This window comes from Erythrolamprus reginae, chromosome 3 (assembly GCF_031021105.1).
Source record: "Erythrolamprus reginae isolate rEryReg1 chromosome 3, rEryReg1.hap1, whole genome shotgun sequence".
NCBI classification, from domain to species: Eukaryota; Metazoa; Chordata; class Lepidosauria; order Squamata; family Dipsadidae; genus Erythrolamprus; species Erythrolamprus reginae.
Genome location: NC_091952.1, coordinates 68698244 through 68723525, shown reverse-complemented (window position 1 = coordinate 68723525; position 25282 = coordinate 68698244). Strand labels below are relative to the sequence as shown.

At 40.4% G+C, this 25282-nt stretch overlaps 1 protein-coding gene across 17 annotated transcripts in view; it reads left to right on the top strand.

The window, feature by feature from the left end:
* Positions 1–25282, top strand: part of NAV1 (neuron navigator 1) — a 320658-nt gene that overhangs the window by 254840 nt on the left and 40536 nt on the right. For all 17 annotated transcript variants that reach the window (XM_070745727.1, XM_070745723.1, XM_070745729.1 and 14 more), the window contains 3 exons: positions 17935–18073; positions 20685–20982; positions 23690–24383. In XM_070745727.1, the coding sequence (XP_070601828.1) occupies positions 17935–18073; positions 20685–20982; positions 23690–24383 (1131 nt within the window). The remainder of the gene's footprint in view (positions 1–17934; positions 18074–20684; positions 20983–23689; positions 24384–25282) is intronic.

Genomic DNA, 25282 nt, shown 5'->3' with positions numbered 1-25282 from the left:
TTCCCCTTCTAATTAAGGCATTGTAGAAAACACCCAAGCAAAATTGATCTGGAACAGCATTTATTTATTTATTTATTTATTGGATTTGTATGCCACCCCTCTCCGCAGACTCGGGGTGGCTAACAACAGCAGTAAACAGTATACAGTATAACAAAATCCAATACTAAAAAACAGTTAAAAACCCATTATATAAAAAACCAATCATACATACAAACATACCATGCATAAAATTGTAACGGCCTAGGGGGAGAGTGTATCTCAGTTCCCCCATGCCTGGTGGCACAGGTGGGTTTTAAGCAGTTTACGCAAGGCAGGGAGGGTGGGGGCAATTCTAATCTCTGGGGGGAGTTGGTTCCAGAGGGTCGGGGTCGCCACAGAGAAGGCTCTTCCTCTGGGTCCCGCCAAGCGACATTGTTTGGTTGATGGGACCCGGAGAAGACCCACTCTGTGGGACCTAACTGGTTGCTGGGATTCGTGCAGCAGAAGGCGGTCCCTGAGATAATCTGGCCCGGTGCCATGAAGGGCTTTATAGGTCATAACCAACACTTTGAATTGTGACCGGAAACTGATCGGCAACCAATGCAGACTGCGGAGGGTTGGAGTAACATGGGCATATTTGGGAAACCCATGATTGCTCTCGCAGCTCCATTCTGCACGATCTGAAGTTTCCGAACACTTTTCAAAGGTAGCCCCATGTAGAGAGCATTACAGTAGTCGAGCCTCGAGGTGATAAGGGCATGAGTGACTGTGAGTAGTGACTCCCGGTCCTACAGAGATCCATATAATGTTCAAAAACATATAGAAAATATGATAGTGGTTCTCGTGCTGTTTTCTAGATTTCTTTGTTTCTTATATTTATAGTCCACCTTTTGCTCAAGGACTAAAGGTTGCATATAAAACACTCGGTTCTCTCATTTTTAACAATCTTGAGAGATAGGTTGAGCTGAGAGGCTGTGTCTTGCAGAGGGTCACCCACTGAATTGCTATGGGTCACCACAGAGTCTTCGTTGATTGTTATTGGACTTCAACCTGGGTCCAACGCGTTTTTGTTTAGTTTTAGTTTAAAACAAAACTGGAGCTCCAAAGGTTTTCTTAGTTTTCAAGTGCTAGCCTTACTCTTGATAAAAACGAATGAAAGAAAAATATTGTCCTGACTTTTCCCTCATCTAGAATCAATTCAAAATTCACTTTTCTCCCACCAGGACTTCCCTTTTTTTGGTCTTGTTGAACAGATTTTTCTCTGTGAAAAAGGGGGAAGACTCTATCAAAGACCATCTAGCTTCCCCTTTGCATGGAGCTTTCAATAATTCCCCCTCCTCCAAAACCATGCAGAAGTCACTTTGGAAGTACTGAAAATGGTATGGACCTGAATAACATAATTGCTGTTGTGAAGGTTTCCTATGAATAATCTTTCTTCTCTGATAAGAATAGGATGGTGATAATAACAATTATGTGAAGAATAGTCAAGGCACCTTTCCCTGTGGAAAATCCTCCTGTCTTCATTGCAAACTGCAGGCAATTATTGAAACAAGTTATTTATTTTTATTTATTTATTTATTAGATTTGTATGCCGCCCCTCTCCGTAGACTCGGGGTGGCTCACAACACAATAAAACAGTTCATGACAAATCTAATAATTTACAATTTAAAATTTAAAATAGTTAAAAAAACCCATTTTTAAGCAGACATACCTCCAAACATACCATACATAAATTATATAGGCCCGGGGGAAATATCTCAGTTCCCCCATGCCTGATGACAAAGGTGGGTTTTAAGGAGTTTATGAAAGGCAAGGAGGGTAGGGGCAGTTCTAATCTCTGGGGGGAGCTGGTTCCAGAGAGTCGGGGCCACCACAAAGAAGGCTCTTCCCCTGGGGCCCGCCAACCGACATTGTTTAGTTGACGGGACCCGGAGAAGGCCCACTCTGTGGGACCTAATCGGTCGCTGGGATTTGTGCAGCAGAAGGCGAGATTTTGTGTTTTTTTTAATTTTGAGAACTTTGGGAAATATCAAACCATTGCAAAGCATGTACAAGAACTTGGCCCAACTCTAATTTTCAATTCAATTTCTAAACAATTTCCATTTTCATGCCAAGACAAACTGGAGCCGGTATTTAATCATTCCTGGTTATTCTAGCTCAGTGTTTCTCAACTGCAGCAGTTTTAAGATGATAGGTGGACTTCAACTCCCAGAACTCTCTAGCCAACACCTTACACTTAAAATCTGTGATTCCAGTCCAGCGGTTGGTTGCTTCTGGTTCTATGAACTGGTAGTTCCAGTGGCGGGAGGCGCTGTCTACCCACCTGGGATGCTTTTGTGCATGCACAAGTGGGTGGGTGGAGTTTCCTGCTACTGGAACTACTAGTTTGTAGAACCAGGAGAAACCCACCACTGGACTGGAATCACAGAAGCATTGCATGCAAACGGATGCGCAAACTGGTAGTATTGGGTTTTAGAACCCACTAATATTCCAGTCAAAATGGTAAGTTATCCTGGCAGGGATATGCAACTTTCTTCCTCATTTTCGTACTATCTCTGGGCTATAAGCTGGTCACATGCGAACAGGGATCACACTTTTGACAGATATCATAAAATGGGTGCTGACAGGTAGCCTGAGATATATTTTGGCACCAGCTATATATCTCACACAGCTCAAACATTCCAAATAGCGGCTTCCCTTTAGCCCAAAGTAATGCTCTCTCTTCAGCACTTCTGGCTAGAACATAGAAAAAGATACCATATCTTTTATGGGTATGTCCCTGTGACTCAAGAAGATCAGAACTATTGAATATGTTCTTCCGTATTGCCAGTTTTATACAGAATACCGAAATACTCTCATTATACCACTCCACTGAGATAATATGATTCACCAGCCAACATAATAAGCAATTTTTATTTTTTAACATCGACTCTTAAATAATGCATAAGATAGCCAGGTTTTGCATGCAAAATCAGGGAAAGAATAATTAAGAGCAACTCGAAGGCCAGATCCTAAAGATAAAATTCCAATACTTTTATGGCCACCTAATGAGAAGGAAGGGCTCTCTGGAGAAGAGCCTAATGCTGGGAACAATTGAGAGCAAAAAAAGAAGGGGACAAAAGACAATGAGGTTGGATGGAGTCACTGAAATTGTTGGTGTGAGCTTAAATAGACTGCAGGGGATGGCAGAGGTCAGGAAGGCCTGCGGGAACGTTGTCCCTGGGGTCGTGATGGGTCAGACATGACTTCGCGACTTATAACAAAAGCCTGCCTCTCTCTCTCTCTCTTCTCTCTCTCTCTCTCCCTCCCTCCATCCCTCTCATCAAAATTCTTTACTGTATGTGTTTTTTTTCCTAATTACCCTGATATTGTCATTGTTATACTGATATTGTTTTGGATATTTGAATACATTACATTTTTCATGACAACCTTCACAAATGAAACAAATCTGTAATTTATATTAGTATTGCAGACACTCATGCATCCCTGGCATTAACTCATTAGACTTCCTATTTAGTCACTTGGTTCATTCTGAGAAACATTTAGCTATCTCAAATCAAACTGGAAAATAGTGTTGCACAATGATTGCTAGAGTCTAAAGATGCTTTGGTGGACATGCTTTGGCCTGTTACCCATATTTTGATAACTTTCAGATCTAATGAATGTTGTACACTATTAGGTTCTGCATTCATATTCTGTGATAATCATAATGTTTCTCATTATTTATTTATTATTTATTTATTTAATTGGATTTAAATAAACCATGTAATCCAGACATTTTGTTTTGTAAATCATTATGTTAGCTTAAAGGCATGAATATTTTATAAGCCATAGTTAAAAGAGCTTCAGACAATGTATAAAGTCTGCGGAGAGGGGCGGCATACGAATCTAAATAATAAATAAATAAATAAATAAATAAATAAAATAAATGCAATCTTGAAATCCTTATACGTGTAGTTGGTCTCTAAAGAATGGTCATTATTCTATACAGTCCTATCATATTAGGTAAACTGATCAAAGTATGATTATTCCATGTAACAATTTGTTTATGGAATCACATTCCATATCCAGCAAATATTTATGCCATGTCTATTTATGAAACGTGGAAGAAGATGTATAGTGGCACAGTGGTTAGAATGCAATATTGCAGGATAATTCTGCCTACTGTCAGGAGTTTGATCATGACTGACTCAAGGTTGATTCAATTTTTAATCATTCTGAGGTCAGTAAAACAAGGGTCCATATTGTTGGTGGCAATATGCTGACATTTGTAAATCTTTCAGAGGGTGCTGTAAAGCACTGTGGAGCAGTATATGTCTAACTGCTATTGCTAAAAGGATCCCTCTGCTCTTCTGTAAGCATGTTGAGTTTTATAAAGTGAAAGAAAAATAGAAGATCTTTTGACTTCCTTGCAAAACTTGAATAAATGCAACCTCCACCATGAGATTTTTGCAGAAAAATATTCCACTTGAAATATTTTCAAACATTTCATCTTTCATATTTTTTATATTCAGCAAATCTCTGGAGATTGCTCTTTTATCTTCTTTGTTTTTGATGGTTGGGGTTTTATTTTTTCTGGCCATTTAAAACAGATTTTTAATTTATTTGCTGTTTTGTTGTTTTTACTGTATAATATCTGCTTTTAAAATACGTTTTAAGTTGACATTTTGGTTCTTTCTTCCATTTATTGTTATTACTTGTTAGCTGTCCATGGAGTAGAAATATTGAGGGGTAGGGTATATTTTTAAGATGAATTCAATTAAATTGAAAACAGATTTGATGTATTCTAGACTTAACATGGACTGTGTAATGCTGTCCTCTTTTTTTGGAGGTGGGGTTAAGCTGCCATGAGAATTATATTTAGGATTAACATAAGGAAAGATACAGGGCCACATATCAAGTCTTGGCTTTTTCTAATTCCTTAGCCATCTGGATTCACTCAGCACAGGAAAAAGAAATCCTTACGGTCATATTAAATAAAATGTGATGCCCCTGAGTCTGCATTTCCCATCCACAGGACCTGATAGCTAAGAAGACAAGAATAATACACAAGTACAATAGATGGTCATATGGATAAAATGTCCTCAGCTTTCTAGAGAATCTTATTTCTGTGTGTACGCGCAATATTTAGCATGTCCCCCCTTTCTGTGAAAGAGGCTTTGGGATTTCGTTGTTTTGCTTTGCTTTGTTTTTGTTAAATGAAAACTTTACTATATCAACTCCTGCATGTTTATGCAAATTGTAGAAAGCTTTAGGCAGTGTTTTTCAACCAGTGTGCCATGGCACACTAGTGTGCCGTGAGACATGGTCAGGTGTGCCGCGAAGCTCAGAGAGAGAAAGAAAACGAGAGAGAGAAAGAAAGCAAGAGAGTGAAAGAGAGAGAGAAAGAAAGCAAGAGAGAAAAAGAAAACAAGAAAGAAAGAGAGAGAAAGAAAGAGAAAGAAAGAGAGAGAGAAAGAACAAGAGAGAGAAAGAAAGAAAGAAAGAAAGAAAGAAAGAGAGAGAACAAGAGAGAGAGAGAAAGAAAGTGAGAGAGAGAGAGAGAAAGAAAGAGAGGGAGGGAAGGTGGGAGAGAGAAAGACATGGAGGGAGGGAGGGATAAAGAGAGCAAAGAGGAAGAAAGGAAGGAAGAGAGAAAGAAAGTGGGAGGGAGAGAGAGAAAAAAGAAGGGAGAGAAAGAGGGAGGGAGAGAGAAATAGAGTGAAAGGGAGGAAGAGAGAGAAAAAAAATTGTCCAAACTTTTTTTAGCTGCCCCCCCACCTCAATGTGCCCCAGGGTTTTGTAAATGTAAAAAATGTGCCATGGCTCAAAAAAGGTTGAAAATCACTGGCTTTAGGGAGTTAAGAGCTGTAGAGGTTTTGCCAAAGACCTAACTATTCACCATGTCTAAACATAGATTCCTTGCAGCAATGGAGGTTAAACTTTGGAGTTCTTGCCACTCAGGAAATTAGTTCTCACATCCCCCTTTGCATGCTCTCACCCATAATGTCTTTTTTTCAAGAGGTTCCTCTCTCCTTGCAGCCATGGGATTTGTTGGCTAGATTAGCTTGGCTTATTCAGAACTGCTTCAAACCACAGACATGTAATGAGCAGACGGCTGACTCCCCCTCCTTGGAGTGATTGTGAGGTCAAGGGAAGGATGCAAACAAGAAAGAAGAGGAGTTTTGTACTCCATGCTGAGTTGCCAAAATAACTTGAGTGCTTGTTAAGAGCCACATCTTGTCTTCAGAATCCTAGTTAGTACCTCTGGCTTTCAACCTGCCAAACCTTTTGATCCTTCTCAATTCACTGCCTTGTATGTAACCCTCCAGAATTTGATGTGGTGCTTAAAATACATTTTCTCAATGTTGTTATGTTCAGGAGCATCAATGAGTCAATTTAAATAGAGTTTAAGCACAAACCACAGTTATGTATGGCTTAAGGCCAGGCATAACTACTGCAAACTCTAATGAATTTCATCCCTTTACAGAGATGAGATGTCATCTTAGTCTGAATGCTTTCAGCTGTTGGAGATGATACATAGATTTCCTTTAGTGCAGACCACAAGAAAATGAAAAAAGAGTAGCCTTCATTTTTTGAAGGCATCTGTAGAGAACAGAAATTAGAGAACCATTGTGCATCCTTCTAAATAAATACCTGCCAATCCCTTGTTTTACCACCCATGGTTAACCTAACCTTTTATCTCCTCTCCCATTTTTCCTTTCTGATTTCAATTTTAAGAGAAATGGACTTGCACTTTGCTCCTTGGATCAGTTTGGACACTGCGAGATGGCCAAATTAAACCCCTTCTTTCTTAATCTTCATTAAATTTCTGAACAGAATCAGTCCCTGAAAGCATAGAAATATTTTCAGCTGAATTGAGGTTTTTTTAATCTTGTTTAGGTTAAAATTATGAATGTAATTCCATATTCAATAAGATTGTGTATATTATTATTATTATTATTATTATTATTATTATTATTATTATTATTATAATATTTGTATGCCGCCCCTCTCCAGAGACTGATGAAAGCCCAGACATTCATTCATTCATTCATTCATTCATTCATTCATTCATTCATTCATTCATTCATTTATTAGATTTGTATGCCGCCCCTCTCCGGAGACTCCGGGCGGCTCACAACAATAACAAGAACAATGTAAGAACAAATCTAATAATTTAAAAAACGCTAAAAACCCCATTATTAAAAGCAAACATACACACAAACATACCATGTATAAACTGTATAGGCCCGGGGGAGATGTCTCAGTGAGCAGATGGAGGGTGGGGGGAGAGATGACAGGCAAGTTCTGATGTTATCCTCGGTTTTCCCCATGTTATATTTGTAGGCATACAAATCTAAGTAATAAATAAATAAATAAGTTCCTAGATAAATAAAAATTATATATCCCTTTTTCCTCTAAAAGAAAATGTTTATTTATTTATTTTTATAGGTAGTGGAAGGGAACTATTTTGTATCAGTTTGTGCTGTGATAATTCCATTTTGATGATGATGTACAGTGATTAGAGTGCATGTGTGAAAGTGGCATGTGAGTTTCTGGTGTCAGCAGACGCCAGAAACTACCTTACCAAATTCTGGTCCTGAAGAAGTTCAATCTAGTTAAGAAAATAAACTGCTTTCAGAGTCTTCAGAAGAAGAAATAGCAAATAGAAATTATTTCTTTCCTTGCTTTTGTGGCAGTCAGTTGCACTACTAAGATGAAGCATCCCTATTATTCCTGAATGCTTTATAAATATGCTGTAACTAGCATTATATGGCATAAATAGTGACTCTACCAATATCAATAGGACAGGCGGGGATTCCTCTTCACTGGAACGCTCCCGTTGAATGGCGCAGGTGAGCGCACATCCAGTGGGTACGCGCATGCATGCCGGTGTCAGACTCAGCTTCTGCGCATGTTCCGGAAGCAACATTGTATGTGAGGACACACGTATGAGTGAGACTTAGGCAATTTTTGCCAATATTTTTGCTTCCGTGCATGTGTGAAAGCAAAAAGGGGCTACCTTTGAAAAGTGTTCGGAAACTTCAGATCGTGCAGAATGCAGCTGCGAGAGCTATCATGGGCTTTCCCAAAAATGCCCATGTAACACCAACACTCCGCAATCTGCATTGGTTGCCGATCAGTTTCCGGTCACAATTCAAACTGTTGGTCATCACCTATAAAGCCCTTCATGGCACCGGGCCAGGGTATCTACGAGACCACCTTCTGCTGCACGAATCCCAGCGACCGGTTAATGTCCCTCAGAGTGGGCCTTCTCCGGGTCCTGTCAACAAAACAATGTCGCTTGGTGGGGCCCAGGGAAAAAGCCTTCTCTGTGGCGGCCCTGGCCCTCTGGAATCAACTCCCCCCGGAGATTAGAATTGCCCCCACCCTCCTTGCCTTTTGTAAGCTCCTTAAAACCCACCTCTGCCATCAGGCATGGGGGAACTGAGATATTCTTTCCCCCTAGGCCTTTACAATTTATGTATGGTATGTTTGTTTGTATGGATGTTTAGTTTTACAGTAAGGGTTTTTTAGTTGTTTTTAGTATTGGATTTACGTGATGTTTTTTATTACTGTTGTTAGCCACCCCGAGTCTACGGAGAAGAGCAGCATACAAATCCAATAAATAAATAAATAAATAAAATAAAAAATCATTATCGATCGCCGAAATCTCACTTGCACATGCATTTTCATGCAAGATTTGGCACATGCGCAGAAGCTGAATCTAGCACCGATGCTCATGTGCAACCAGGATCAACTGTATACGCACATGCAGCTCCATGTTCACTACCAGGATGCCGTATTGGGCTGTACTGGCTGCAACCCGCTACTTCCATAGAGCCAATATATAACAGTATTTTTCAGCTGGCTGAGGAATTCTAAACTTGGAACCCACATATCTTAAAGTTGCCTAGTTTGAGAAATACTGACATATAAGACCTATAATTCTCAAAATGAGTGTAAATTATACGTTGGAATTAATTGTAAACATGGGCTACAAAGTTTGCATTGACTAATCTCCACTTTTGTGGACGTCACTGGAAATCTAACACCTTACAAATCTGGTCCCAAGACATGCAGAACGTAATTCCTGTTTTAACCAACAGCTAGCTGGTCTGTTGAACCACAAAGGCATATTTCTGTTCTGTCCTCTTCACCCCATCTTATAACCTCTACTGCCACTGTCTTTCTTTGCTCCAAACAAGCTGAGTTTGAAAACAAGAGCCTTCACAAACTGGAAGACTTGTTAGTGTTGGTGATTTTCCCAGTGGAGAGAGGGTCATCCCTTCCATATGTTCGTGCAGTTGTTGGTTCAGATACAAACAGTATACTGTTCAACTGACTATCCAAGCTGGCTGCCTGACAGCCCCACTTTTTATCTGACTATGGTGAGGGAGAGTGCTTAACAACATAGATCATCAAATGATATGACTTCTCTCCCTCCAGAACCAGCACATAACTGCATTGCAGCCAAATGGAGGATGAAATCATTTTAATGTATTTTGGGCTATTTTTTGTTGTTGTTTCAATTTAAAGGGATGGATTTTATATAGTCATACTTCCTTCTTTCATCAAAAGAATAGAGTTTTCTCAGTGGTCCTATTAGATACTAAACAACCCAACAAGCCCAAAATTTGAAAATATGATATTACTTAGTAGTAATATTTAGCACCTTTTTGTTTATCTTTTATTCAGTGGTTCTCAACCTTTCTAATGCTGTGACTCCTTAATACAGTTTCTCTTATTGTGGTGCCCCCCCCAACCATAAATCTAGCACCAATTTTCCCAACAGAGCTTTAAGCTGATTGACAGGAAGGTAAGAGGGACACCCCACTGTAAACGCCTGATTGGTCGGATTGTAAAAATATGTTCTTAGGCGCAAGAATAGAAATTTTAGATCCTAACACCATGGGAAAATTGTCTTTTCCCATGGTCTTAGGTGACCCCTATGAAATGGTTGTTTGACCCCAAAGGGGTCCCAACCCCAAGTTGAGAACCATAACTCGAGGAGAATATTATTCTGATTCTATTGAAAGAATATGTGTGTGTTCCTCAATTCATAGGGCTATTCAGAGCAAATTCTAACCATATCAGTCAGAAACAGTATAGGAATACACTATAAATGGAAATTACAGTACTGCTTAGGACTAGGACTGTAGAACTAATACAATCCTGATTTTTTTTTTCTGCATTACCATTTGCTCATTGTTGAGTATTAACCCTGGAGCTTCAATATTTTTTCCAGTTAAGAGTTAAAGTTTCTTTTGAGTTGAGCTTGACTTTATGGACAAAAACACAGGATGGCTTGTTTACTTTTCTCCTCCCCCCCTTCACAGTCTAGCATGGTCTTTTCTAATAGTGTCCCATCCAAGCAGGGGTGTGCTTCAATGGGGGTGGGGGCTTTTTGCCCTCCCAGAGCTCCGGAGGCTTCTATCAAACAGGCAAAAACGGCCTGTCCAGACACTGGAGGTTGGAAACAGGCTCATTTCTGTCCTTCTCGAATTTCGGGTAGGCCCTTTTATTTATTTATTTGCTCCCTGAGCCTTCGCTGCACTTTGCTGCACCCTGCACTTACCTGCATTCAAAACAGGCCATGTGGGGACTTATAGGAGGGGCAGGGTGGGAGGGGGGCCAACCAGAAGTGTGATTTATTTATTTATTTATTAAATTTGTATGGCACCCCTCTCTGCAGACTCAGGGTGGCTCACAGCAGTGACAGAAACAATGTACAATACAAATCTATTAATACGAAGTTAAAAACCCATAATTTAAATACACGTACACAACACACCATACATAAATTATATAGGCCTGGGGAAGATATTTCAATTCCCCCATGCCTGACAGCAGAGGTGGGTTTTGAGAAGTTTACGAAAGGCAAGGAGGGTGGGGGCAATTCTGATCTCTAGGGGGAGTTGGTTCCAGAGGGCCGGGGCTGCCATAGAGAAGGCTCTTCCCCTGGGTCCCGCCAAATGACATTGTTTAGTCGACGGGACCCAGGGAAGGCCAACTCTGTGGGACCTAACCGGTCACTGGGATTCATACGGCAGAAGGCGGTCCCGGAGACATTCTGGTCCGATGCCATGGAGGGCTTTACGGGTCATAACCAACACTTTGAATTGTGACCGGAAAGTGATCGGCAACCAATGCAGACTGCGGAGTGTTGGTGAAACATGGGCATACTTGGGAAAGCCCATGATTGCTCTCGTAGCTGCATTCTGCACGATCTGAAGTTTAAGAACACTTTTCAGAGGTAGCCCCATGTAGAGAGCATTAAAGTAGTCGAGCCTCGAGGTGATGAGAGCATGAGTGACTGTGAGCAGTGAGTCCCGGTCCAGATAGGGCCGCAATTGGTGCACCAGGCGAACCTGGGCAAACGCCCCTCTCGCCACAGCTGAAAGATGTTTCTCTAATTTGAGCTTTGGATCCAGGAGGACGCCCAAGTTGCGGACCCTCTCTGAGGGGGTCAGTAATCCCACCCCCCAGGGTGATGGATGGACAGATGGAATTGTCTTTGGGAGGCAAAACCCACAGCCACTCTTTCTTATCAGGGTTGAGTTTGAGTCTGTTTACACCTATCCAGACTCTAACAGCCTCCAGGCATTCCCCCATAGAATTTGGGGGGGGGGGAGTTCTACGACCTGCATAGAATCTTAGCTAGGGGTTCTCCCAACCCCCCAGCAGCCCACCCCTGCGTCCAAGTCCCTGTGACATCCAGTGTTGCTTAACCAGGATTTCAACCCGGCTTGCTAGGTGTGTCATCTATTTTACTTCAGTGGTTACATGATTACATTTATTTTTGGCAACCAGAAATTGTGTTTTGGCATTCCCTTCTTTCTCTAACTTCCTAAATTGGCCTGCAGCCATAGAATTTCTCATGGCATTGTTTGACATTGTTCCTCACCCGAAAGTACTAAAGAGGAAGGAATAACTTGTAGTTTATGATCTTGTTTTCCTTATCCCTTTACTATTCAGGAAAATTCTGCTCATATCCTGCTATCATTATTATGCCCAATACCTCTTCTAGACTTGTTAAAATGTTTTCCAGGCTATTATTGACCTAGTGAAGCAGTGACCTGAAAACAGGCGCTGCTTATTCTGTTGGAAGGAGTTTATTCCATGGGTTGCTGTGAAGATGGACTTTGGGCATAAGTGGTAGCTGCCATTCTAGCCCAGAGCTATAGATCAATGCAGTGACTGAGCAGCATTCTTTACTTGAGGTGACTTGATTGACAGATTAAAAGATGGGCTTTTACACATGGTCTGCTGGGGTATTATCAGCAAGATTCTCTTACATTACAGAAGCCAGAGTATGAGAAAACCACAGAGCCAATTTGACAATAGTTCCTAGCTTAGGTTTTGTTGAAAGTCATTCCGGCCACTATATATTAGGTATTAAGAGTTTCTTTATACACATGTATTCATCTGTTTTAGGACTGACACCTAGTTTTGTTAAGAGCGTATGAGCTGAGTTGTACAACCCAGTGTAATACAAAACAGAATATATAATAAAAATGTGAGGAAGGACTCAATCTCTCATTTATTAAGTTTGTTTTTAAAACTATTTGTTTATTGATTGATTCCTGAACACTTGAATACTTAGGGGTGAGGTCTAACTTACCTCTCTGCCAATTTGCTTCCTCCCACACCCTGCGCAGGCGTGCACAGTGCCAAAAGCTTGACTTCTGCACATGCACAGAAGCAAAAAACAAGATGGCGGTGCCTATGGCACTGCTGAAAGAGCTGGTTTGTGGGCGTGGCCAGCCAGCCATCACTCCTGGTTCAGCAAGCGAAGGAAAATTCCTGCTACCAGTTCTAAAGAACCGGTCTGAACCCACCTCTGGGGAGTGTGTGTATGTGTATGTGTGTAGTATTCAGAGCAAGACTAAAATGAAACAAGACCAAGCGAACAACTAGGTGTAAAATAGTCTTCTGAATGTCCTAATCATAAGCCACACTAATTTCTGGAAGAAGAGGACCGGAATTGCAGGAGAAGTGCTTGTTGCATCCTGCAAGATGACATTGTTTAATTGGTGGGCTCATGAACTCCAGAGTGCATAGACCCATCCAGCTGAATCAAACTAAAATAATCAAAAATTATTGCAAAAAATTATGGATAAGTCACTTCATCAATTATAAATGCAAAAAAAGTTTACATTCTTGATATACAATATTAAATAGTTATATTTTTATAACTCTCAGCCTATAACTCTGAGAATAAAGCTTTAAAAATTGGGATAGAGTAAATTTGTCCAGATATGTAATTTAGCAATGATGCCTGTTAGAGCAGTGGTCCCCAACCTTTCTGACTAGATGGACCATCATCAGCAGAGGCGGCAGGGAATAGGGATGGTTTTGTATGCGCAATCTAGGTCCCACTCCTGCACAAACAAAATTTTGTGAGCTCGCCAGCCGCTTGCATGCACTGGTTCCCAATGGGCCTTGGCTTGGTACCATTACAAGACCAGAGGTTGGGAACCATTGTGTTAGGGAGCTACAGAACATATGCGTCAGAGCTTATTTTAGTTAGGGGTGATATCCCTGGGATTTTTTCCTTGAGAATCTGGATTAAAGAAGGCCTACAAATTTTTTAAATTTCAAAATTACCTCTAATTTTCTACAATGAGCATTTATTAGAAAACTGACTTCGTTGGGCATGAAAACGTAACGAGCGTGTAAATGAAATCTATTGCTGCATCTACCACTTCAATCCTAGTCCCTACTGCTCAGATGTTTTAACTCACTGCATCATATTCATGAACAAGACTTATTTGTTGCCTGAGGAAGAGAATCAAAGTGGCATCTAGGGATGAGTCCTTGCAAATAAGCATGAATATTTTGAATTACAATTGGACAGCTTAGTCAAAGATTAAAAGCTTTATTCAGGTCTCAGTTTTCATCTCTTCTAATGTGAATAAACATTTATTTCATGGATGTTGACAACAGTCTCAATCTATGTTCAATTTAAAATCTATGATTTTAAAAAATCTACACTAGTTTACATTTAAGCACGACCTAAACAGTTAGCACTGTATTCTCAATTATTTCAGGCATACTTTATGTTGACAGTTTTATTCACAGTTTGAAAACATTTTTGCACAGGAAGCTTTGGGGAAGTGTGAAATCTTCCCAAATAATAATATGCATGTTAATCCAGGTGGTACAGCTTGCATCAGATGTCAAAAGATTGGGTTGTGCCAACTTCCTTGGCTGAAACCCCATTCCAGAAAAAGATCAGACAAAGGCAGTAAATAGAAGCAGGAATTTTTCTGATAAACTACAAGTTATCCACAGAAAGATCTATGGAACGATAATCTTTTTTATTATTATTTTTCTGTATAAAACAGAAGTGCCACATTAAGGAGAGCTTGTCCTCTCACCATCACATTATGAGGACAAATTCTGTAGCAAAATATTCATAGCCAATTCCCCAATTGCTCTTGGATTTTTTTTTTTATCCTTGGGGGGGAAAAACCATAGAAAACAAAATAGCTTTGTATAGTTGTGATCTGTGGGTGAAAAGAAAGGTTGGACTATTAGCCAAATGGGTTTGTTTGATATTTTATACTGAATATCCATGAATTGTTTTAAAAAGTTGCTTCGGCTCTCTCCCCTCCCCCTATGTAAGCTATGGTTCCATATGTCTGTTTAAATTTCAAAACACAATGTTTATAGCAATAGCTACGCTAAATGAACTACAAATTACTGGTACAGCTTTCCCCAGGGCATAGACGCAGTCAGTTATGGGCAATTCTTTATCTACTGAATTTCTGTCTGACCTAGAGCTCCTAAGTAGTGTTGTCTGATGCAGCTGAACCAGTGGCCTATTATCTCAGAGAAAATTGCCCTATGCACTTTGAGCACACAGATGCCCTGGTCAATCAGGAATGACCATATGTCTGATAAACTATCACTTCCTGCCCCTTTTAAAATTGTTAAAGCAAAACAATATTGTATCAATTTTGCCCTTGCCTAATCAGTGTTGGCACTTCTATCAATAGAATTAGAGGCTTAGTCACTCCTCATCCTCCTTCTCCCATCTTCTATCCGCTATGTGATCGGAGAGAGGTAAGCAAATTTAATCTTAGAATCATCCCGATTTTTACAAGGACATTTTAGTACTTTATCTTTTATGCCAACAGTTGGGCAAAAGAGTTAATCTGTTAATCCTTTATCCTTATTGGCACAATACACCTCAAAAGAAGAATCCCCATTAACACACCCAAGACATTTTTTAATGGTTCTGTATAATTTAAATTTGATTCACTAATAATAATCAATGCACATAGAGCATATATTTTAACTGAACACATTTAAGATGGAATTTAATGGTACTTATTGTTTCTAAGAGTGGGATATGTACCAATTTGAGAAACTATTTGAGAAACTATATTTTCATGCAGTTCCCAAATCAAAAGTTGGGTTCATATTACAGGGATATCCAACTGACACCTCATTTTGTGAAGGCAAAAAAAAATATCATGATATGTCACATGGCATCAATGTGACATGGTGAATTTGATGTTCATGATATATTACATTAAAGCTAAACCTGTTTAACCATGTTTTGTTGAATAAGCTTTCATGGCTATTTTCTGCAACATATTAGTTGAAAACCTTAGCTTATACACTACAACTATGTTAACAGATTAGATTAAGCTATAGTTTTATTTCATAACTAGAAGTTAAAACTAAGCCAAACCAATTACAGTTTACTTTTACCAAGTTATCATGCAAATGACCATCTACATCGTTTGCATCAAGGTTTACTTTTTACAGTGTACAGGAAATAGACACATGATATAAAATGATGCATATACAGTCAGAATCTCATCTACTCCATTCAAAGTCCATTGTATTAAGGTCTGCTAAGTCAAGGTTTCACTGTAAAATAAAATTGAATCAGTAAATTTTATTTCCCATAAACAAGGTAATCAGTGTACTTTATTGAGCATGTTTTATGACAATACATTTCAGAAACATCTGGAACAACATTTTTCCACACTTGTTCTTTGTAAATGGTGGGATTGTTGTCCTTTTGTTCTGTTTGTAAGTTGTTTCTAGTTTTAAAAAATTGAAAACAAATCATTACACTATTTCCTGATTTAGAAATATCCTCCCACTCTCAAGCATTCACCATCTGTGGAATACGTGAACAAAGTGCTGAACATAATGATTGAGAAGTGCAATTCAAATTTGTCAGTGAAGATATTTGGACGTGTGATAGTTTCATTCATACATAAAAAGTGTGCTATCAAATGTGATCAGATTGTTTTTTCTTTCTCAATATTGTATGTTAAATATAGACCCATAATCAGTAGTGGGTTCTAAAACCCTTTGCTACCGGTGCACGCAATGCTTCTGTACATGTGCAGAAGTGTCCCAGGCAGGTGGGCGGAGCCTTCCACCACCAGCGCTACTGGTTCCTCAGAACTGGGCTTAACCAGGAGCAAACTACAACTCCCCATAACCAAGTAATTAATCCCTTTGATAATTAGCTCTTTTCATACAGGATACATGGACATGTTTGGAAAGCTTGCCTTTTTAAAGAGAAGCTCAGACATGGGCAGTTATTTGAATGCATCTGGGCTAATCATCTTGGAGTTTAATGTGTAAAATACCAGAAGAGATGAATGAAGCCTTTTAGTGAGATAAACAAACAGACACATTGCTTTTCCTTCCCCCAAGCACCTGCTCCTGTCAGCCTCTCTAAGATGGAAAGAAGCTTCTTTCGGTTCAGGGCGTTCATAGACTCCTTGTCCCATGTGGAAAGATTGGCAATAGTTTCTCATCATCGTTCTCCAACTTGCCATTTCTCATTTTTAGATAGGATTTCTCTATGTTTTCCGTCTGCATTAGTGATTAAATTGCATCATTGCAATGTACTCAAACAAGATTAAATTTGCCTTATTTGTGTGTGTGTGTGTGTGTGTGTGTGTGTGTGTGTGTGTGTGTTGGCATTTTGAATAATCTTTGCCCTTCCTAGATGAGCAGTGGAAATAATGGAAACTAACAATCCACTTAGCATTGTTTGGCCTATCTTAGTTAGCTAACTTAATAAAGGAATGCTAAGGTCCAATGAATATATAAATAAAATAATCTGGAATAGACTTCTTTAGTGTCATGCCTTCCAGATGTTTTGGACTAATTCCTATAATCCAAACTCATTATAATATTTGGCAGCTGGGAATTACTGGAATGGAAATCTAATATTCGTGGAAGGACCAGGTGAAACATAGTTGATCCAGAACATGAGCTCTTTGGCCCGGGATATTCAGTGTCTTTGGCAACTTTTTCTTTGGACTAATTACAGTGCTCCCTCGATTTTCGCGGGTTCGAACTTCGCGAATAGCCTATACCACGGTTTTTCAAAAAATATTAATTAAAAAATACTTTGCGGGTTTTTTCCTATACCACGGTTTTTCCCACCCGATGATGTCATATGTCATCGCCAAACTAATAATTTTTGCAAATAAATAACAAAAAAAAATTATTGTTAATAAATAATTATGTTTATAAATATCAGGATCACTAAGTGTCTTATTCAATGGTGAGTACCAGTAATAATGGTGGGTAAATGGTTGTTAAGGGAATGGGAAATGGTAATTTAGGGTTTTAAAGTGTTAAGGGATGGCTTCTGATACTGTCCATAGCCAAAAATGGTGTATTTACTTCCGCATCTCTACTTCGCGGAAATTCGACTTTCGCGGGCGGTCTTGGAACGCATCCCCCGCGGAAATCGAGGGAACACTGTACTAAGATTTGGCTCATACCGGGTGATTTTAATTAAACTAAACAGTTATAGTCCCATCTTACCACTTTATCTTTGCTTTTGTTTTATTTTGTTTATTATTTTGCAACTGTTATTTGATACTCTTTGGTTTCCCTTTCAGGACGTCATTGAATGGGGAAGATGCAGCACCTCTGTGCTAAATCATGCTAATCATTTATCTTTTCTCTCACTTCCAGTTGGGATGAAAGCAGTTCCATCAGCAGTGGCCTCAGCGATGCCTCAGACAATCTCAGTTCAGAAGAATTCAATGCTAGTTCTTCACTCAATTCCCTGCCTTCCACCCCCACGGCTTCCCGTAGGAACTCTGCCATAGCGGTAGGTAGACCAAAAATTATGGTGCTGTCTTTCGAAAGTACAGTGATACCTCGTCTTACAAACTTAATTGGTCCCGGGACGAGGTTCTTAAGGTGAAAAGTTTGTAAGACGAAACAATGTTTCCCATAAGAATCAGTGGAAAAGCAATTAATGCATGCAAGCCCAAAATTCACCCCTTTTGCCAGCCGAAGCGCCCATTTTTGCACTGCTGGGATTCCCCTGAGGCTACCCTCCATGGGAAACCCCACCTCCAGACTTCCATTGCCAGCGAAGCGCCCATTTTGTGCTGCTGGGATTCCCCTGCTGGGATTCCCCTGCAGCATCACAAAAACACGGAAGTCCGGAGGTGGGGTTTCCCATGGAGGGTAGCCTCAGGGGAATCCCAGCAGCGCAAAAACGGGTGCTTCTCTGGCAACGGAAGTTCGAGGCAGGGCATCCAAGTGGCGGCGGTGGGTTTGTAAAGTGAAAATAGTTTGTAAGAAGAGGCAAAAAAGTCTTAAACCCCGGGTTTGTATCTCGAAAAGTTTGTATGACGAGGCGTTTGTAAGATGAGGTATCACTGTACTTTTGAAAAGCAACATTAGGTTGTTTCTGATATTCCAAACTATCCAATGTATTTCTTATAATTATCCTTTAGCTGTCTTTTACGTAAAAACCATATTGAATTTCATGAATAAAGTTCACTAAAACCATCTTCATTCTTTCAGTTAAAATCATTGTAAATAACTTAAAATCATAATTCAATAATGAATGGTGACGTCAAGTCTTGCGTTTCTTTAGGTATTAAATGCTTACTGACCTACATCCAACTATGTGATATGTTTCCAGTTTGCAAAATATAATTCATTGTGTTTTGCAATAGTTGTAATGATTCATATTCAAAATGTTTAAAGAGGCTGGTAAACTGCCTAGTCTTTCCAATTTTGCCCTTTTTATTGCTTCACAAAATTCCCTATAAGTCAATTGTTAGTTGTTTCTGTTTTTCCGGAACCTTTCATAAATGTTATTCCTTCAAATACTCACCAATATTTGCCAGGGGAATTTCTTCTCCTTTATACAATTTGTAATAGTATTGATTAGTACTATTATATCTTTTGATTATCTGTTGTTATCCTACAGTATTTCCATTTTGTAACTTTAATATCCTTTCACCCTTTCTATTCTCAGATTGTACATTTCCCTGGCTTATTTGCAAATTATTATTTTTTTTTTTGCAGAATTTGTTGTTTAATTTGTGTTATTGTCAGCTGCCACTGAAATGGTTTAATTTGTTGTGAAATATTTTTGGCATTGTTATTTTTTAAAATTATTCTTTCATCTGTGTCTTTTTTCTTAAAATACTAGATTGGATCTGAATCTGATTACACTTATAAAGTAGTTGCATTACAATCATTAAGATTAATATTAACCCATGCATGAGGTAGGCCACCCTGACCATTCTGTTTATATCCGTCTAATTTGTCGTGTTGCCTATTGTGATGGATAAGAACGTAAATCTGGGCAGATACTAAGTGCTTGCTCTGAATTCTGCCTCTCAATGCATGGGGGGCCTATATGCCCTTTCAAAACAAGACCTCTGCAGACCTCTCTTCTTCAAACCAGTGCTTTCAAAGGCTTTAAAGTCTTTGATGGTATAAAGGCTGCAGCTGAGCAGTGAAATATGTGCCTTAAATGCAGGCAATCCCCTGGCATGCCCACTGTGAAGAGGATTGTTTGGCAATATAGGACCGAGGGCCTATGACTAGTTGCAACCAAGTCACAATACAGTAATACCTCATCTTACAAACGCCTCATCATACAAACTTTTTGAGATACAAACCCAGGGTTTAAGATTTTTTTGCCTCTTCTTACAAACTATTTTCACCTTATAAACCCACCACTGCCACTGGGATGCCCCACCTTTGGACTTCCGTTGCCAGCGGGGCATCCGTTTTTGCGCTGCTGGGATTCCCGAGGCTCCCCTCCATGGGAAACCCCACTTCCGGACTTCCGAGTTTTTGTGATGCTGCAGGGGAATCCCAGCAGGAGAATCCCAGCAGCACAAAAACGGGCGCTTCGCTGGCAATGGAAGTCTGGGGGTGGAGTTTCCCAGTGAGGGGAGCCTCAGTGAAATCGCAGCATCGCAAAAACACAGAGGTCCGGAGGTGGGGTTTCGAGGACTTCAGTGTTTTTGCGATGCTGCAATTTCTCTGATGCTCCCTTCGCTGGGAAACCCCACCTCCAAACTTCCATTGCCAGCAAAGTGCTCGTTTTTGCGATGCTGGGATTCCCCTGCTGGGATTCCCCTGCAGCATTGCAAAAACACAGAATTCCGGAGATGGGGTTTTCCATGGAGGGGAGCCTCAGGGGAATCCCAGCAGCGCAAAAACGGGCGCTTCGGCTGGCAAAAGGGGTGAATTTTGGGCTTGCACACATTAACCGCTTTTCCATTGATTCCTATGGGAAACATTGTTTCATCTTACAAACTTTTCACCTTAAGAACCTCTTCCTAGAACCAATTAAGTTTGTAAGACAAGGTATCAGTGTATTTCTGAACCAGACGGAGGAGTGTGTAATCTTGGGGGCAGGGGTATCACAGAAGGAAAGACTGACACTGTTTTCCATCCTGCAGCTACGCACAGATTCTGAGAAACGGTCATTGGCAGAGAGTGGGCTAAACTGGTATGGTGAACCAGAGGACAAGACCCAGAAGAAGATGGACTATGACAGCGGGAGCCTGAAAATGGAGCACAGTTCCTCCAAGTGGCGACGGGAACGTTCTGAAAGCTGTGATGAAGCTCCTGCCAAGGGTGGGGAGCTGAAAAAACCTGTTACTTTGGGCCCACCAGGATCCTTGAAGAAGGGCAAGACGCCACCTGTGGCAGTGACCTCCCCCATTACTCACACAGCCCAGACTCTTAAAGTGGCAGGTGAGATTGTCATTGAAATTACACTTTTTATTTGTTTCTCATTTGTCTGCAGAGTCCAAGCAGGAGTACGCAACTATTTCTAGGATGCTAATAAGGCCAGAAGTATTTTATTGAATCTACCATTGTTCCTCAGTAACTATTCAGTTATGTCATCTTATTACTATTAGGAACTTTTAAACCAGCAACCTCCAATTTGGGGCTCTTCAGATATTTCAGACTAAGTCAAGCCTCAAATCAAAAATAACCAAGTTTGGTTCTTTTGTCACATCTATAGATGGAATCTTGCCAAACCAAACACTTCACTGCAGTAATGGGCAGCCAAAATTTTTACTGCCACACTGTGGGTGTGGCTTATTTTGTGGGTGTGGCTTAATGGTCATGTGACTGGGTAGGAGTGGCTTGCCAGCCATGTGACCAGATGGGAGTGGCTTGAACGATCCTCATCGTTCAAGTGAACTTAAATCCTCGACTTACAACCTTACTCGCTTGCTGGAGTGACAATTTGCTTTGTGTTTCCCATGTTCTCCTTCCTGGGTCACACACACACACCGCCTCAAGCTGGGTAATTAGGCGAACGGGTGCTGCCAGAAGCATAAATGCTGCCAGCACCGTTTCCACCCATGCCTTCTGCTTGCACCTCAGGCGGGAGGTAGCCGCATTAGGCTGGAGGGGAGCCAGGCAAGAGAGAGGGAAGCTCGTCCAAGGCCAGGAAGGAGGAAAGAGGAAAAAAGCAAGGGGCGCAGACGCAGCAGTAGCAGCAGGGGGAAAAAGGAGAGCCAAGCCGAGACCAGTAATCCAGGAAGTGACAGCCGCCTACTTGCTGGAGCTGCGCACACATCTTCATTTCCGCTGGTGGAATTGCATCCCACCCCGTCCTGTCTGCTGCCCACCCCTGCTTTACTGTTTGCATTTACATTATAGTCTTTAAATTATTAGAGAAGGGCTGTCTTCATCCTCTTTCTTACACACTCCTTTTCCTGGGAATCCATCCTCTTACTACATTCAGTAACCCTCTATCCCTTATTATCTTTTAGGAAGTATGGCAATTGAGTATTATGGTTGAAGCATTAGACCAGTAGAAATCCAAGGGTACCAGAATGAAAAAAAGCTATTCTGAGCAAAAATGTTGCAATTGCAACAATTACCGTACTACATCTGAGTATTTTTTTCCCCATTCAAATGTGCCCAATCCTCAGAGACTGCCTGAACAAGTCCTTGCAGTTAGCAATAATAACAACAACAACAGGAGGAGGAGATGAAAGAGGTTAATTATCAACAAGACATTGTTAATTGGAAAAATCTTACACTCTGTCTTTTTTATCTGAGTGCTTTCAAGCTCAGATACGACACCCAGAACTCCAAAATGTCAGATTTGAGTAAATTATTTATCTTCCACCCAAAGGAAAGAACCTAGCAATTTGACTGGACTAACATGGCCAACATCTCTCTTTTCCTTTCTTTTTGAGGTGAAAAAAATTACAAAATTAATCTAGGCTTTGTTTTCTGGTTGAATATTAAGGCTATTATAACCTCATCTCTTCTTTTGTGCCTTGTAGTTAGTACACACACACACACTCACAAACACACACACAAAAGAAAATATCCTGACATTCCTGAAGAATTGCACCCAGAATTTCAAAGCAACAAGTTTCCAATGAGGCAACTACAGTATATCAGGTTTTTTTTAATGACCTGCCATGATTATGGGAATGGATTTGGTTCATATTGTGGAGTGGGGCTTGGCGAGTGGAAAGGGACAGAAACAGGTTTTGGCTATCTGGAGAGAGGGCCAATGGGCAAAATTTGACTTAAATTAAAGTTAAATTTAATCTAATAATTTAGGCATATAGCTAGAAAATCCATGAGTTGAAGTGCCACCTTGACCATGACATGAAAGGCAACTGGTTGATCGTGGGCCAATCACTCTTTCTCAGCCCAACACATCTCACAGAGTTGTGGGAAAATAGGAAAGTAACTCAAGAGAGAGAGAGAGAGAGAGATAGATACACAAACATACATGTATGTATGTACCGTATTTTTTAGATTATAAAACGCATCCGAGTACTGTATAAGAGTAAAGAGCCGGGGTGGCGCAGCAGGTAGAGTACTGTACTGCAGGCCACTGAAGCTGACTGTAGATCTGAAGGTCAGCGGTTCAAATCTCATCACCGGCTCAAGGTTGACTCAGCCTTCCATCCTTCCGAGGTGGGTAAAATGAGGACCCGGATTGTGGGGGCAATGGGCTGGCTTTGTTAAAAAGTGCTATTGATAACATATTGTAAGCCGCCCTGAGTCTAAGGAGAAGGGCGGCATAAAAATTGAATAAATAAATAAATAAATAAGATGCACCTAGATTTCAAAGAGGAAAACAAGAAAAAAATAGTTTTTGGCCTCCGCACATCCAGTTTTTGTCCTTTGCAGGCCTCCCAAGCCTCCTATACATCCTGTTTTTGCAAAAAAAGGACCAGTTTTTGCAAAAAAGTAGCCTGGTTTTGGTGAACGAAAACGGTGTTGGTGGTGTTGGAAGGCCAAAACAGTATTCAGTCTATAAGATACACAGATGTATAGAATGTAATAATAAGATTTTTAATAACATAGAAATATTGTAACTTATTTTTATTATTCAAAGATCTGTGTAAAGGCACACCATTTCCAGTATCTACAATATTCCAAATGTTGTTTGCTGATCTTTCCTCCCCTCTCTCAGGTAAGCCGGAAGCAAAAGCAACAGACAAAAACAAACTGTTTGTGAAAAATGCTGGCCTGCAGCGTTCATCTTCTGATGCTGGCCGAGATCGGCTTTTAGATGCCAAGAAGCCTCCCTCTGGGCTTACACGAACCACCACCGCTGGCTCCTTTGGTTACAACAAGAAACCCCCTCCTGCGACTGGTACTGCTACAGTGATGCAAGCTGGCGGCTCAGCTACACTTGGCAAGATCCAGAAGAACTCCAGTATCCCTGTGAAACCCGTCAATGGCAGGAAAACTAGCTTGGATGTGTCCAATGCAGGAGAGCCTGGGTTTATGGCGCCAGGAGCCCGAACCAACATCCAGTACCGGAGCCTGCCACGCCCTGCCAAATCTAGCTCTATGAGTGTCACTGGTGGACGAAACGGCCCACGTCCTGTCAGCAGCAACATCGATCCCAGCCTCCTCAGTGCCAAGGGGGGCATTTCTGTTTCACGCCTCAAGGAACCCTCTAAAATAGGGGCAAGCCGGAGCACCCCAGGGCCAGTGAATCAGACCGACAGGGAGAAGGAGAAGGCCAAAGCCAAAGCAGTCGCACTAGACTCCGACTCTGCCTCACTCAAGAGCATGGGCTCCCCTGAAAGCACCCCAAAAGCTCCAAGTGGCCACCAGATCCCTGCAAAAGAGGCTGAGCTGCCGCCAACACCCCTCAGGTAGGACCAGCGGTTTTGAAAAAATAAGATGCTTGAGTTCACAATTATTTATGTAACGGCAATTACATAATTGCAATTAATTATAGCTGTGCAATTATTTATGCTTGTAAAGGGGATTGTAAATATGAAGACAAGTGAATAATTGCTTCCGTTCTTGGATAGTAGTCTGTAGTTCATAGTCTGCCAGTCACAGTAACTCTTTCCTGTCCATATTGGGGACAAGGTGAACTTACTTTTGTTATTTAGTTATGGGGGTTGGAGTCATTTTGACCAGGGCTTTATCTTGTGTTGTTTTTTTTTTCTAATTCAAGAATGCTGTAGGAATAAAATGTTGGAGTCTGGAGTGCCATGACTAGAACAAAGTGCTATGACTCAGACAAAATATATTTATGATATTTTAATAAAGCATGATAATTATGGGCTAAGTCAGCTTTGCTAGCTGAGGAATTCTGGGAGTTGAAATCCACAAGTCTTAAAGTTGCCAATGCTGCAGATCCCTGGGCTAGGTGGCATGTCTATTAGGTGGATCCATAGATTCCCTGATCAAGCATTGTAAATATTGCAAGATTGAATCTGGATTGGTTTCCAAATTCTAAAGATTTCTCATTTTAAAGATTTTGTTTTTTTTTCATGAAATAAGATTAAGATGTCAAGTGAAATTTAATAGAATTTGGTTATTTTTAATACTTACATAAATTATTTGCATAAAGAGTTTGAGGAACTTCACAGAGTTCCTCAAATTCTGAGGAACTCATAAAATGGAGAAACTATATTTTAGTATTATTGATCAATTTATTTTTAAAAAAATATATTTATGTATCCAGCAATTATAAAAAGAATCTTGGAATTCTGAACACAAGCTGAATACAAGCTGAATACAACTGAGTACTGAGTAATGT